Source organism: Pyxicephalus adspersus, chromosome 3 (genome assembly GCF_032062135.1).
Source record: "Pyxicephalus adspersus chromosome 3, UCB_Pads_2.0, whole genome shotgun sequence".
Taxonomy (NCBI): Eukaryota; Metazoa; Chordata; class Amphibia; order Anura; family Pyxicephalidae; genus Pyxicephalus; species Pyxicephalus adspersus.
This window is the reverse complement of record NC_092860.1, coordinates 117,897,319-117,911,732: the sequence shown is the minus strand read 5'-3', so window position 1 is coordinate 117,911,732 and position 14,414 is coordinate 117,897,319. Positions and strand designations below refer to the sequence as shown.

The window sequence follows — 14,414 nt, the reverse complement described above, 5'->3', positions numbered from 1 at the left end:
CGAAACGGATTCATGTCTGAATGGTGAAGTATATCCAATCAAGATCAACAGCCCAACATTCTTATTATTAACACGCTCCAGCCTAGTCCACCACTAAATACAGTTATATTACCTATCCTAGGTTTCTTTTTGGTGGCTACTAAATGTGAACTGGATAAAAGGGAACTGATAAAATTACAAAGTAATTACAAAGACCCAGGACGGAATGCGTCTCCAACACGGTCTTCTGTGGCACAAAAAGTCTGTTTGCTTAAAACATATATATATACAAAATGTTATTTAATATTTTAGAAATTAACACAATTTAAAAAAAATTAAAATGGATATTTCACAGAACACTACAGAACATGGGACACAATATTGACATAGAAAGGGACCTTTGAATTTAGTCAGTCCTACAAAAAAAAAAAAAAAAAAAAATTCCTGTTAATGTTTTTTCTTTTAAGGTATAATGCTAAGCATGACAGGCAAAACATCCTTTACAATATGATACACGGACACAATAAAAACCAAGGTACAAATGTGCTGTTAGAATTCAGCAACGTCAGGGAAGACAAAGCATGAACTGCATTTTTCTTCATATGAAATTCTGTACAATATAAACAGAGCATCCATATGTGGATGGGCTTTACAGCAACCAGAGACCGAGAATTAGATTTTTTTTATTATTTTTTTCAGTGCAAACACATTTATACAAGGCAGTCTTGGCTGCAAAATTTTCTTTAAACATACAGTAAAGTCCTCCTTGTATGTATTGACTTTATTCCCCTAATGTAATAGTCACATTCAGTCACTGACTTGAAGAAATAATCATGACTTCTTTCACATGAGTTTTATCTATAAACAAGATGGTCATTGCAGAGTCAACTCAGCTGTAGTATTGAAATATCTGGCTTTGTTCGTCATAAGACAGTCAAGCTGGCAAATTTACGATGAAAGTCACCGGCCCCTGAAGACTTGCAATGGCTCGGTGACGTCAGGAAGAAACCTTCGGCTGTAATGCAAAGAGTTGGTGGGCTTTCCAACTGTTATGAAACTAATAAAGGTTTGTCTGCCCTTAATTCACAATATACATTTCTTATAAAAACCCAAAATTTAGTCTTTGTGAAACAAACCACGGTAATGAAAAATTATGGTTGGTTATACAAAAAATGTTGATGTTCTTAAGAGGATTCCATATGATTCAAATGTTTGTTTTGTACAGAATACTTTAACATTGCTGCCGTTTTAAAAGTCGTGGAGGTAGTTGTATGTAAAAACAAAAAAAAAAAAAAAATAAAGCAAATTAAAACACATTAGTAAAATACAACATGTACTGTAGCAACATTTAGACTCAAGTGTGCAAAAAGCCATTAGATTTGTGTTGATGTTTTGAGGCTGCACAAAATGCATTTGCGTAAACCAAACGGCACAAGCTTTGAAATAAAATGAGATACCAGTAGACAGTACTAGGATTTTGTTTTTTGTAACATTATAACCTGATGAATAATTTCTTTACACTGACAGTCATAAAAAAAAGTTCTGTTCTTAAGTCCCCAATACTGCATAACATTATTTTGGAGTTCAGTTGATGGGTGGTCAACTAAACGTGTCAAAAGAAATTATAAAACACTCTTTATTGCCATTTTGTCTATTTTTTTTTCTTAGTACTGGGTACTTTTAAAATAAACTATTCTGAGATGCTTGAAGAGCAACCTAAAATCTTATCTGTCTTAAAACTTGAAAATATTGATAGACCACTAGGAAACTTGGCCAACCTTAAGTGGCAAATTAGCACCAAATTCATTGTTAAAAACATTATAAAAATCATACATACAAAGCAAAATATAAACATGGGTTAAATTAAATATGGAGCAGCTGAAATGTTGTTATATACTCAGATAAAAGTGTACCCTTCACTCAAAGAGTACAATCACTCCAAACTAATAAACTATTGGTGAAGGTCACCAATGTACTGAAAAACTTGCTGACTTCTGGGGAACACCAGTTGTAAAAGTTCCTCTTAAAAGTTTTTAAGCTCCACCCCACTTAAAAAAGACAGCTCCATTACTAGGATGTCATACCCACTCAATTCACAAATTCAGAAGATTGAGTATGACATTCAATTCTGACTTTAAAACGACCAGTGTAACAGAGGCAGGACTTGAATTAAGTAAAGGTTGTCCTGTTCCAATTTAAAAAACAATTGTATTAGTTTCTAAAAACATAAAACAAATGTTTTACAAAAAAAAAATGCCCATTTTCTGAGCTAAACCAATACTCACATGGTCAAAGCATATACCTCTTGTGAAAAGTTTCCAGAAATATGGTCGCCACTCAATCCACTGGTACATTTTACATCCCAATATTACCAGCAAAAGCTGACCCATTCATTGAATGGAAGCTAATCTGAAGAGATGGTAGTTACTGCTGTTTCTTATAGTTAATTAAATATTCATAAATTTCCATTAAAGTATTTTCTGTTGAAAAAGGGTGCATTTTTTTTTAGGAATCATAACATAGAACAAAGGATGCCCTTTTGTAGATGAAGCTGTAGATCAGCAAAAACACGAGCCTGTTCTTATACTCTGAATACTATTAGAAACAAAAGAAATGCCAAGAAGCTTCAGAACTAGTAAGAGATCAATAAAGAAAAGTCTGCTTTCTATCTGAAATGCAGTATTTCTCTTGAGAATTGAAAACATAAATTGATAAAAAGAAGATGCTGAGACTTCCTTTAAAGAAAAGCATACTATAGTTCTAGAACATTACAACTGCCAACTGATATTCCAAGTTTTTCCAGTACCAGGCTCAAAGTTTCCAGCATCTTGTATTTTGCATTAACACATTCTGTAAATCACACTTGACAAAATGGAAAACAGAAATGCACATTCACATTTACCTTGCAGGCTTGACGATCTCAGATCTTGTTTTATCCTAGTGACTACTTGATTTAAAAAAAAAAAAAAATGACGTGAAAAGAAAGCCTAAAAGTTAAACAATATTTCTACACTGTTCAATTGTTCATCATTACAAATTATGTTGTTTTGAGAAGCCTAATTTAGGCATTACAATAATAGCTACATAAAATAAACTTATATCCTTCCTTTTGAAAGAAATCGTATTACTAGGCTAAACTTGCCTTTCTTTTTTCCTTAGAAACAAAGTTTAAAAAAAATGTAAGTAAATAAAGAAAGAAAATTCCCTATTATTCTCCATCAACTAATTTCCAGAGCTGCACATATGCCTCTAAAAAGTAATCACTCTTTAATTATTTCCTATGGTTACCTAGTTTGTATTATTCTCACTTTACAAGAAGACCGTGCTTCCACAGAGTTACTGTTCAGTCAAGGGATAGCTTAAAGATTTAAACATCATTTGCTAATGAAGTAAAATATCTCTAAATATTTTACCCAACCCCTAATGTCCACTCTCAACATCATGTCATCTAAATATTTTCTGTATTTGCCTCTACAGTTTGATGATAGACAATAAGTGTGTTATGCTTTGAGCAGTCTCTACATCATTTTGTTACTGCATATATCAGGGCTACTTAACACACAGATAAATACTGACAACATCTTCACAGCTTTGTGTTTTTCTGTGCATAAAAAACAAGCAAAGGGCAGCACATCAGCAGTGCTGCTGTATGTGTTGCAATGATGAGCTATGCAAAACGTTGTGGTTTTCCATACCTTGGGCCAGACCTACTTGGATGATTTTTGGTAGTTCAACCAAAAAGCAATAGCTAAGAGTAACTTTGAATCACTTTTGATCACAGAAATAGAATGTAGTAGTGATTAATTACACATGATTCCACAATACTTCCATTGCTTGCATTTGAGCACTGCGTAGCTATTTGTTCTATCTATCTGGGGATCAGTGATTGTTCAGTCCTACTAAACACTACCTGTGTAGCTTAGGCTTTATGTTGAAGAGCACCCTATCATTATACTAGAAATTAATTGCAGAAAAGTGGATTTATAATTAATAGCGTATTCAGCCTCTATTTTTTTTTTTGAATGGTATTATTTAGTGTTTCTCCATCAGAAGCAGTCTGGGAGCATGTGACAACAATACACAAGTATGGAGAGTTACTCCATGTCCCATTTGTTAGTTTGTTCTTGTAGTAAAACAAATGGCTGAAACACTGCGATTCTACGAAAAGTAAAGAGAAAATTATAAAAGTAAAATACTGAAGGAACAAATCCCAATTTTAAAATACTTTGCAGAACAAATCTGACGAAGCCGTAAAATACACACATAAAGCCAAACTGCTCTGTACTAATGCCTTTGGCACTATAGTTTCTCAATGACCCTATTGTTCGGTTATGCTGCTAATTTACTGGTACTGTCAAAAGATCTGTGGCATAGAGGAACAATTTTAAACGGGGCATTTTAAAGCAGCAGCGCTAGGTATACAAAAATGAAAAGCAGTACAAACTATGTTATATGCCTATTCATTATGATTAAAAATGAGGATTGGAAAATACTTTAAAAAAAAAAAAAGACTTACTCAATAAGTTAATGCAATAAGCAGTAACCTATTTTGAACATATTTCACTTTTTTACTACACTGAATGGAATTTGTTTTCTATATATTGGTATAGGTTGTTACTGCACTTTGCTCTACACTCTTAAATAAGCCCAGTTCTCATTTTATTTTGCAGACTACTAATAAAAGCAGCAGCAGAGTTGGGGCCTGTGTCAACAGCCTTTTGTTCACTTTAAATTAGGTTTTGCAATACCAACTTAACTCAAAAACAAACAAGGCAAATTCTATTGGCAGGTAATATACAGATGGAAAGTGGTAATTAGAATACTTATTATTTGGGCCAAATTTGCTTACATACTACTCCAGAACTTATTTTTCATCTGGTAAAAGGGTCAGTCATGTGTCAGCCATGTAATACGCCTGTGTCTGTATAGGTGAACAAAAGCTTTTTAATAGCATCTCAAACTAATGACATGAACATGCCCAAAGCTCAACACCACAGCCCCTAGAATCAATTTCTGATAAAGCTATGAACACATTTGATCCCTCATTATTAATCATGCTTTGCACAACATCTCAGGGGCCTCTTAGCATATTGTAGGGTTATTTAGGTGCAAAAAGCTAATTGCAGTAACATGTTACCAGATTTTACTTTTCATCTACCATAACAATATACCATAACTAATAAAATGTTTATTGTATGCTATAGTATCTGCACATTGCTTCACTCCTTATTAAATAGTCCATTATAAGTGGTTCTTATCTCACTGGTATTAGCACCTCCATGGTTAGAAAAGCTTGCATCTTTTTTCTAGGTATTATAGCCATAAGTAAGGCAATAGGCAGCAATGTTGATTGAGAATGCCAAGTAGCTGGTAGGCACCAAAAGCTGGTTGTTGCAAAGTGAAATCTTTGTGTCAAGTCTGATCTCCTAAACATGCTCCAATGCCACAGATAAGTGAACCAAAGGAGGCACGATTAAGAAGATCAGAGGCAATAATTTCTTCAAGCCAACAGCTCTTCTTAATTGTGACTGTTACTAACCATATGCTGCTATTGCCTTTTAGTGCTGACCCCATACCAAACCTTATCAGATCTTCCTTAACAATAGACTCTCCCTGCAAAATAAAATGATTTGAGCATAAACATTAGTAGATGATTAAAAAATAATAACACTTCTGTGTGATTATGAATGGATGAATTGATGATGTGCAGATTTCTCATTGTACACCGAAAGATGTAACAAAACACATTATGGTTTATATAACCCACCTGGGTAACATGCACTCCATTAGTCTAAATGTAAATTATGGCAGTTTTTTTTTATTATTAGAATTCATTATAACCAAAGATTTACTTCTTGAACTTCATTTAAAAACTCCGAGCACCAATATTCCGAAGTCAGGAACTATTAATTATTAGGAGCAAGGAAATTTGTTTTCTATAGGGTATATTTTTCTAGTAACTTGTGATACTGTTATTTTGTTGTTTGTTTGAATTATGAGAATACTGTGTTATTTATGACTTGAGCGTATTGTTATAGCAAGGAGTAACACAACTGTCATTCTGTATACTGCATGCAGATCCCTGAACAACACATTCAGTACATTTTTATATTCATATGTGAAGCACACTGACTTTTAGTAGAAGGTAAAGAAGCACAGATGTAGCAATCATTATTGCAGAGTGATATGGTGTTGTATTTTGGTTCTTCACATTTGCTTAACATCATGGGCACTAAGTAGGAATATATATGCGTTTAAAATTAGGTCATTTAACATTTTTTTTTTACACTGGTAAAAATAAATAGACTTTCTTTCTCTCTGTCTTTATAACTAAGGAGGACACAGAACAGAGTAAAAACTGGTCCACTAATCTACAAAGTTGTTTTTTTTTTTGTTTTTTTACCGAGCACCGCTGCTTTAAAGGAAGTACTGATCATTGTATGCCGCACAGCATCACAAATATAAATTAGAAAAAAAATATTACAGTGTCTAGACTCCTGAATGTGCTCTGTTACAGTTACATGAAGAAGAATGTGCATATTAACCTCTACTGTAATTCACTTCCTAACGAGCTTTACATGATGGAAAGGAATGAGGGCAAGTAAAATAAAATCTAAATTGAAAATAAAAATAAACAAACAGAAAACAACAAGTTGGTATTTTGTTCTTGTTGTTGCCCCCTGGGCTAATTAGCAGCACAGTTTTAAAAAGACACAAAAGCTGTGGATGTGAGGCTTGCTTGTAAAGAGATGTAAACATCGGTCCCAGTGTAGTAAACTTTGCTGTAGAGGATGAGACAGAACAAGATTTGAGGCTGAGCGGCTATCAAACACTAGTTACAGAAGCTTGCAAACAGTTAGCGGGTTTCTGTAATTTATCAGCATCCGTTGTTGTAGTTTCTGCAGCAGATGTTCGGAAGTTAAAAGCTGGGCCAGCACCAGCATGGGCAGGACTCAGAGCTGGATTCTGCCTTCTGTTACTTTCCACAATACTCGAAGTATTGGAAGCCAGGCTCTCCCGTGTCCTGAAAAGTAAACCAAAAAGAATAAAAAGTGTCATTTTTCTTGTGCTTGACTGGCTGCTCCCCAGTTTTTGTAAATAATGACCCAGCTTTTTAAAAACTCTGGGAAAAAATATATAGCCAACACTGGGAATAGAAAAGGAAGCATGAACACAGGTGAACAATATATAGACAAATGGTTGAACACCAGATGGTAAACTACAGTGCATTAACAGTACATATTTTCAAATACTATTTACCAATAGGCCTCTTTTCCACCCTCATATTTGTGGTGGAAAAACGCATGATTTGCTGCTCCCATGTATAGAGAAAGCTGATGCTATGAGCTCAGGGACAGCAAACCACACACCCAATTCAAATCACAACTCACTTAACACATTTGCATGCATTCACCTTGCTGTGCAGTGCAACCTGTAAGTGTGCAAGTGTGCAACAGTGCAGGTGCTGTGCTTGCAACCGCATGGGCAGAAGCGATCCACTGCAACTGCACAAAATGGTTTCTTAGTGCTCCTATTCAGTTTAATGGGAGTAATTGGGAGTATAGTTGAGTCTGTAGAGAATTGCTCTGGTCAACAGCAAGTCTAAAATGGCCCTTAAAGTTGAGCTCTAGGCAAACAGCTTAATGAACAGATGATGTACAGTAAATACATGGGAAAAAAAAGTACGACCTGTTGATGGGTTTTTGTTTATCCAGTGCTGATATTCACACAGCCCAGCCCTGTTTGGCAGGGTGGAAAACCAGATTTTCCACTGCTGCAGTCGAATAAAATTTACAGGTACAAAATTGTGAGGCACTTCTTTTATTTATTTTTTTACTGTTTTACTGGAGTCTTTTTTTATTTGTATATTCTCACGTTAATGGCCATCTGTGCTGTAGGCAATGTATGCAGTAACACTATAGGACAACTGCTAAGACTTCCATTAAAAGCCATTTGGAGAACTTAATGTTTTACAGACAGAATGATCGATCTGTATCATTATGGTAAACAATCACAGATCTGCACCCTAAAGCAGACATAACCTCATTTGTGGGTGGTAAGCATCTACCATAATCAGCATTATGGCACAGGCTTACATTTCTGCAGCCACCCTGCAGCAATGAGAGGTCCAGGACTGCTGCATTGCTTCATCCTTGGAAGGTGGCATCTTCATGTGCAGGAGTTACATCGACTCCAACAGCTGGCTCTGTGTGCCAAGCACTACACTACACAGTTCATGTGCAATACAGTGACACGAGGCATTGCATTTTCACTTTTGTCAATTAGTACTACCTCCAGTCCACCTGTGTCCTTTGTTTTTTTTTTGGCTCGCTTTAACAAATATGGCTGCCTTTATACACAGAAAGAAAGACACATCTTTAATTTACATTATACATGTACTATTAAACACTAATTGTTTTTAGTTGTGGAAGGAAACATCCATTACAATGGATGCTTTATGATAGTTATAAATTTAGGTTTTTAGATGTTTTATATCCATTAAACTGCAGCTTTAAATTCACTTCAATGACATTAATGAGCCAGTGTGTCTGAATAAGCACAAAGCAAAATGTACCTAAAGCATACCTAATCTCAATAATTTCACTTTACATTAAAGGGTAGACAACCCTGATATGTAAAGCAACATGTTATTAATTTTTTTTTAAGTGCAACACTTTTTTTTTTTTACAGCACTGTCCCTTTCAGTCTTGAGACTGATTTAGTCAAGACTGAATGGGAGTGCAGAGCCTCCCGTGATACCTATGTCACAGGTCTGACTCTGGGTGCTCCTTCTGCCCATGTCCGAGATTAGGGGAATTTTTTTGTATTACGGGAAAGAGATGCTGATCTTACACAAGTGGAGTGAGATTGGCTCTTGTTTTCCTCCTTTACAGAGGGCTACGTCACCTGAGCCTGCACCGTGCGAGATTGGGTGACGTGCCAAGAAGACGACAGAAGAGAAGACAGTAGATGGCGGCACCTGGGGCTTCCTTAGCACGGGACGAAAAGGAATTCCAGGACAACACGGGAAAGACCAGCGCCATTGAGGGATCTGCAGGATTGACGGTAAGTGTAATTTTTTTGTTTTCAGTTTAGTTCTGCTTTAAACTTACTCTTGCTTAGTGGTCTACAAAATTTCACAACAGAAGCTGCAGTAAGGTTCAAGTAATGTTAACACTGGCAGTGAGATAGAGTGGACAGCAGCTCCATACTACCTGCTGTAAAATGTGTAAATGCTGGTAGTGATCTAGCGGCATGTTGCCAGCTGTTAGGAGCTATGTGAGCATGGATGTGCTCCGATCTGAATGTAAAAGAAGTAAAATTTTTACTTTTTTAAAAATAATTTTTACTTTTTTTAGTTTGCAAACTTTTTGTTTGCAACTTTTATAGTTTCACATCAACAGCTTTTTTAGTTTCAAATAACTATGTTGTGCCTTCTACTAAATGTAAATTTAGCGGAACAAATTATTGTTTTATAATATTGGGATAGAATAAAATTTGGAATTTATAATGAAACCTTTTCCTAAAACAAACCCCAATTAAAACAGAAAAAAACATTTTTTCTTCATTTTTAATGTATTTTTTGTCAATAGTTTACACTAAAATGTGTTTTTACAAAATAATTGCCAAAAAGAAAGACCAACTTGTCCGTAAAAACAATGTATGTATTTACCTTTTCTCATTTCTTATATTGACAAAGTATCACTGAATAAACAGGCCCATAGTGGAAATGTGAACATTTCTCCAGGCCTAAGGGGTACACAGGTAGCTGGAATGATGAAAACATAAAAACACAAGCCCTAATTTATTAAAGCTCTTCAAGGCTGGAGAGGATACACTTTTATTAGTGAAGTTGGGTGATCTAGACAACCTGGAATGGATTTCCTAAAAGTAATTTGCCATTTGTTAGCAAATGTTTTGAATCATGGACCAGATCCATTCCAGGTTTGCTGGATCACCCAGGTTCACAGATGAAAGTGATAGGAGAGCTTTAATAAATCAGGCCCATGGTAAAAGCTTCAGGGATCTTTTCTTACAATAAAATAATCTTTCAGTATTTGCCACCAGTTTATTGCATCAAATTCTGGGTAATACTATTCCGAATATTACATACGTATTTCTTCTTAAAGATATCTGAAAATTCTTTGAGCAGCAGAAAGAAAATAAAACCTGTTAACACTGAAGATAATACACAATGCTTTACAAGCATCCTGCTGTTGTACAATGTGATAGCAAACTTTTACTCGATTATTAGTAGGTTGCTTGTGCTGGGAAGCATCATTCATGATGACTGTGGTGTTTTTGTTGATGGCAGCTTACAGGAATTTTGTTGGGAGTGAGCGGACAATAACAGAAGTTTGCATGATAGAACATGGTGATACATAAACTGACTAAACTGAGCTGGCACGCATGTGGAGCTCAGGGAGAATCAGCTGGCAGCTGAGTGTACAAGGGCATCACATCAATGCCCTTGTACACTTTTCCTACAAAAATAGCTCTTTCCTTTTAAAGGTTACATCTATCAGTCACGGCATTCCAGGCAGACTACAAGGGGGGTTCAAGGCAAACCAGGAAACAAACTTATGCAATATTAAACTGATATTAGGGTACACCACTGACATTGAATGGTTGCATTATCAGACATTTTTTTTTTTTTACAATTCTCTCCTACTGATAACACAGGTCAACAAAAAAAAAATATTTCCACTTGCAAAAGGATTTTTTAATATATTTAGTGTATTTCAGGTCTGCTGAATCCAGAAATGACAGCAGTTTCATTGAATTGGCTGTAGTTCTTATGATACAGGAATTGGAATGAACGATTTTACCAACAACCAATGTTAACAGCATAATATTATCAATCTTTATTTACACTGATGTTTTTCATTTTATATATTAAATGTAGCATTATTTTCACAAAACTTTCATTTGCCTTCTTTTTATTCATACATTTTCTTTTCTTACAGAAATATGAGTTCTTCAAGAAGAAGTTGTTTAAATGACCCTATTGTATTTTGCTACATTTGTGGTGAATATTGTCAGCAAAAACAGAAAAACATTACAGTTTGTGAAACAAGCATATCTTGCATATTTTGGTATAAAATTGGGGGACCAAGATAAGTATAGGACTCCCCATATGGTAATAGAATAATGGTTCACCAAGAGAGTAATCGGTCTGTATTATCAGGGAATGTAGGGTGCCTAGTCTGAAGTGTGATTAGAAATAATGGTAGAGAGAGGGATAGAAAAGACAGGCTTTTATAGGCAGAACGTGTATTTAAAATATTTTGCTTCATTAAATTTCTATTTTCCTACACTATACAGAGTCCTACTGCGCTCGACCTAGAGTTACTATGCTAGGATTACATCATCAGTTAAAAACAAGTGTCTTCCAACGCGTTGCTGGTACATGGACTATGGAAACAGAAAGGGGTAACCCTTTGTACTCCCCTTATAACATTTTCTTCTGTTTAGATCATCCAAACTACTCAATGTCACCATCAGGAACTTGGCTCTCTGCCATTAGAGTTTGTGTTTATACAGTCCATGTACCAGCACCAAGTAAGTTATTTTTATGTACCATCTGTCAAAAATACCCTATAGGATAGGATAACCTATATTAGTGCAACCTATGTTTTCACTGATAATATAAATACAAATATGGATACCATTTTTGAATTAAACTGATAAATACTTAATGGTTAGCACTGTTGAGTTAAGCCGATGGGAATATGTATTATTATAATTTGAAAGGTCTCCCAAACCCCTGAGGAAGCCCAGATGGGCGAAATGCCTCGGGAATTGAGACATTGCTGACACCACGAGACACTTATTTTTAACCCATGATGTAATCCTATCATAGTGGAACTGTGTAAGATAAGGTCTAGCGCAGTATGACTCTGTATAGTGAAGAAAATTAGAAAAGTAATGAAACAAAATATTTTAAATACACATTCTGCCTATAAAAGCATGTCTTTTCTATCCCTCTCTCTATCATTATGTCTCTATCCATATGGTATGCAAAACTTGTGTAGAGTGTCTACATGAGTGGAAAAATGGAAAACTGAAAAGTTTGAAATTTGGTGTACCAATGGTATGGCGAGAGTCCAAAAATTATCATAATGATTGTAATTTTTGTGCTGTGAATGTAAAAGGTTTCAATCGTTATAAGAAAAACAAGTGGCAGTACCCTGATTTAGAATCAGCAGGACAACCTGTGCAGCATGGTGCTGATGTTCCCATACCAGTGTTCAGTACACTCCCTGATATTCCTGTATCTGACATGGAGGATATACAGGGTTTGGAGTGTAACCCAGGAGATAGAAGTGGAAGTAAATAGGAAGGAAGTGTTTCATCAAACCAGCAGTTCTCCCTAGAAGAGTTGAATGACTTAATACGTGACCCAAGTCTGTCAAAACAAACATCTGAACTTTTAGCATCCAGGCTAAAAGAAAAGAACTCTCTGAGACCAGAATTTAAAATAACGGTTTATAGGACAAGAGAGGTGACACTCCTACCATATTTCAGTAAAGATGGAGACTTTGTGTACTGTTGTAACATCCCTGGACTAATAGCCCATATGGGAGTACCAGAATACGGAGCAGAAGACTGGCGGCTTTTCATTGACAGTTCCACTCGGAGTTTGAAATCTGCTTTACTGCATAATGGCAACTGCTATGCATCAATTCCAATTGGACACTTAACCAAACTTAAAGAAGAATATGAAAATATCAAAATGGTCTTACTTAAAAGCTTTGCTATCATGAACACCAATGGTCCATATGTGTTGATTTAAAAATGGTGAACTTCCTACTCGGACAGCAAAGTGGATACACAAAGTACTCATGTTTCATCTGCTTGTGGCATAGTAGAGCAAAGCAGGATCACTGGAAAAAAGTGACATGGCCTCCAAGGGAAAACATGTGAAAAGGTGCAGTGAACAGCAATAATGAGCCAATGGTTGACAAAGAAAAAAAAAAATTCTTCACCACCACACATAAAGTTGGAATTAATGAAGCAATTTGTTAGAGCCCTGAACAAGGACGGTGATTGCTTCAAATACATTTGTGGATTCTTCTCTGGATTGAGTACTGAAAAATTAAAAGCAGGAATCTTTGATGTACCCCAGATTCGGAAACTGATAAATATTTTGAATTTCACAAGTTTCATGACTGATACTGAAGCTTCTGTCTTGCACAGCTATGTCATGGTTGTCAAGAACTTCTTGGGTAACCATAAAGCACAAAATTATGAAGAACTGGTACAAAACTTGCCCTTAAACTTTAAAAATTTGGGTGCTACTATGAGCATAAAGGTACACTATCTCTATAGCCATTTGCAAACAATTCCAGAAAACCTTGGCGATTTGAGGAACAAGGAAAAAGGTTCCATCAAGATATAAAGGTGATGGAAGAAAGGTATCAGGGCAGATGGGATAGACACATGATGGCAGACTACTGCTGGAGCCTTCAACGTGATTGTCCTGATCATCAGCATAAAAGGAAATCATACAAATGGACTTCTTTGTGATTAGTTCTGTAAATATACTGAGTATAGAATATACTGACATTAAGTATTTCAAAAATGTAATTTTGTATACGTAGGCATATCTAGTTTAATTTTTGAATTGTAATTTTTGCGAATGCCAGTCTCTGAACACAGAGGACTCTTGTTTTAAAACAGGGAATCTGACATTCCCTTGATGTTGAATGTTTGAAGGAATGACTGTTTTTTTATTTTAAAACAGCTCATAGTTGGTCTAAAATCTGGTATTTTTTGCAAGAATAAGGCCCAAAGCTTTAATAGATAGATTTTCTCACTGGGGATCACTTTCAATGTTATGATCATGGAATCTACTTTTCCTGCTGCAGTATGTACAACATATAATAACTAAAAACATACAGAAGAATGATAGTGCTACATTATTACATGGCAAGGTTAATAGAACTGGGAGCTCAAGGTAAATAAGAATTATACCTCTAACATAAATGTAAAAGTATCTGTTTTTAAATAGACTAGCCTTTTCTCTAGTGTATCTAAAACCAAAATTTATTTTTCTGTATAAAATTATGAAGGCTTCAAACGAGTTTTGTGACCGCTGTTATCAAGACGGAAAGTAAGGGAAAAATTAATTGTCACCAGAACAGGATTAGAAGTGCATTTTTCATAAGTTTGAAGAGATTTCCACTCATTACGTGTTGCAAGTCAGGAAGTCCAGATAATGTTCCCCCCCAAAGGACATAGATGGCAAAAAAAACAAAGCTTTGGATACATGTACAGTATAACAAAATGTGAAAGTGGAATAGGGGTAAATACTGAAACTGAACAAATCAAATACATCAATAAATAAAGGTGCCTTACAAAAAAATAAATCAAAAAGAGAATGTTGCAATGTGTTGTACCATGTAACTAATGATACAAGAAGGAAAGCAGCA

General features: G+C 35.4%; 1 protein-coding gene across 2 annotated transcripts in view; it reads right to left on the bottom strand.

The window, feature by feature from the left end:
* Positions 1-257: 257 nt before the first annotated feature.
* Positions 258-14,414, bottom strand: part of STOX2 (storkhead box 2) — a 62,422-nt gene continuing 48,265 nt past the window's right edge. Inside the window, exon 4 of one of the 2 annotated variants that reach the window (XM_072406121.1) lies at positions 258-7,003. In XM_072406121.1, coding sequence (XP_072262222.1) covers positions 6,805-7,003 — 199 coding nt within the window. In that variant the 3' untranslated portion in view covers positions 258-6,804. The remainder of the gene's footprint in view (positions 7,004-14,414) is intronic. The other variant, XM_072406120.1, reaches the window with a different exon arrangement.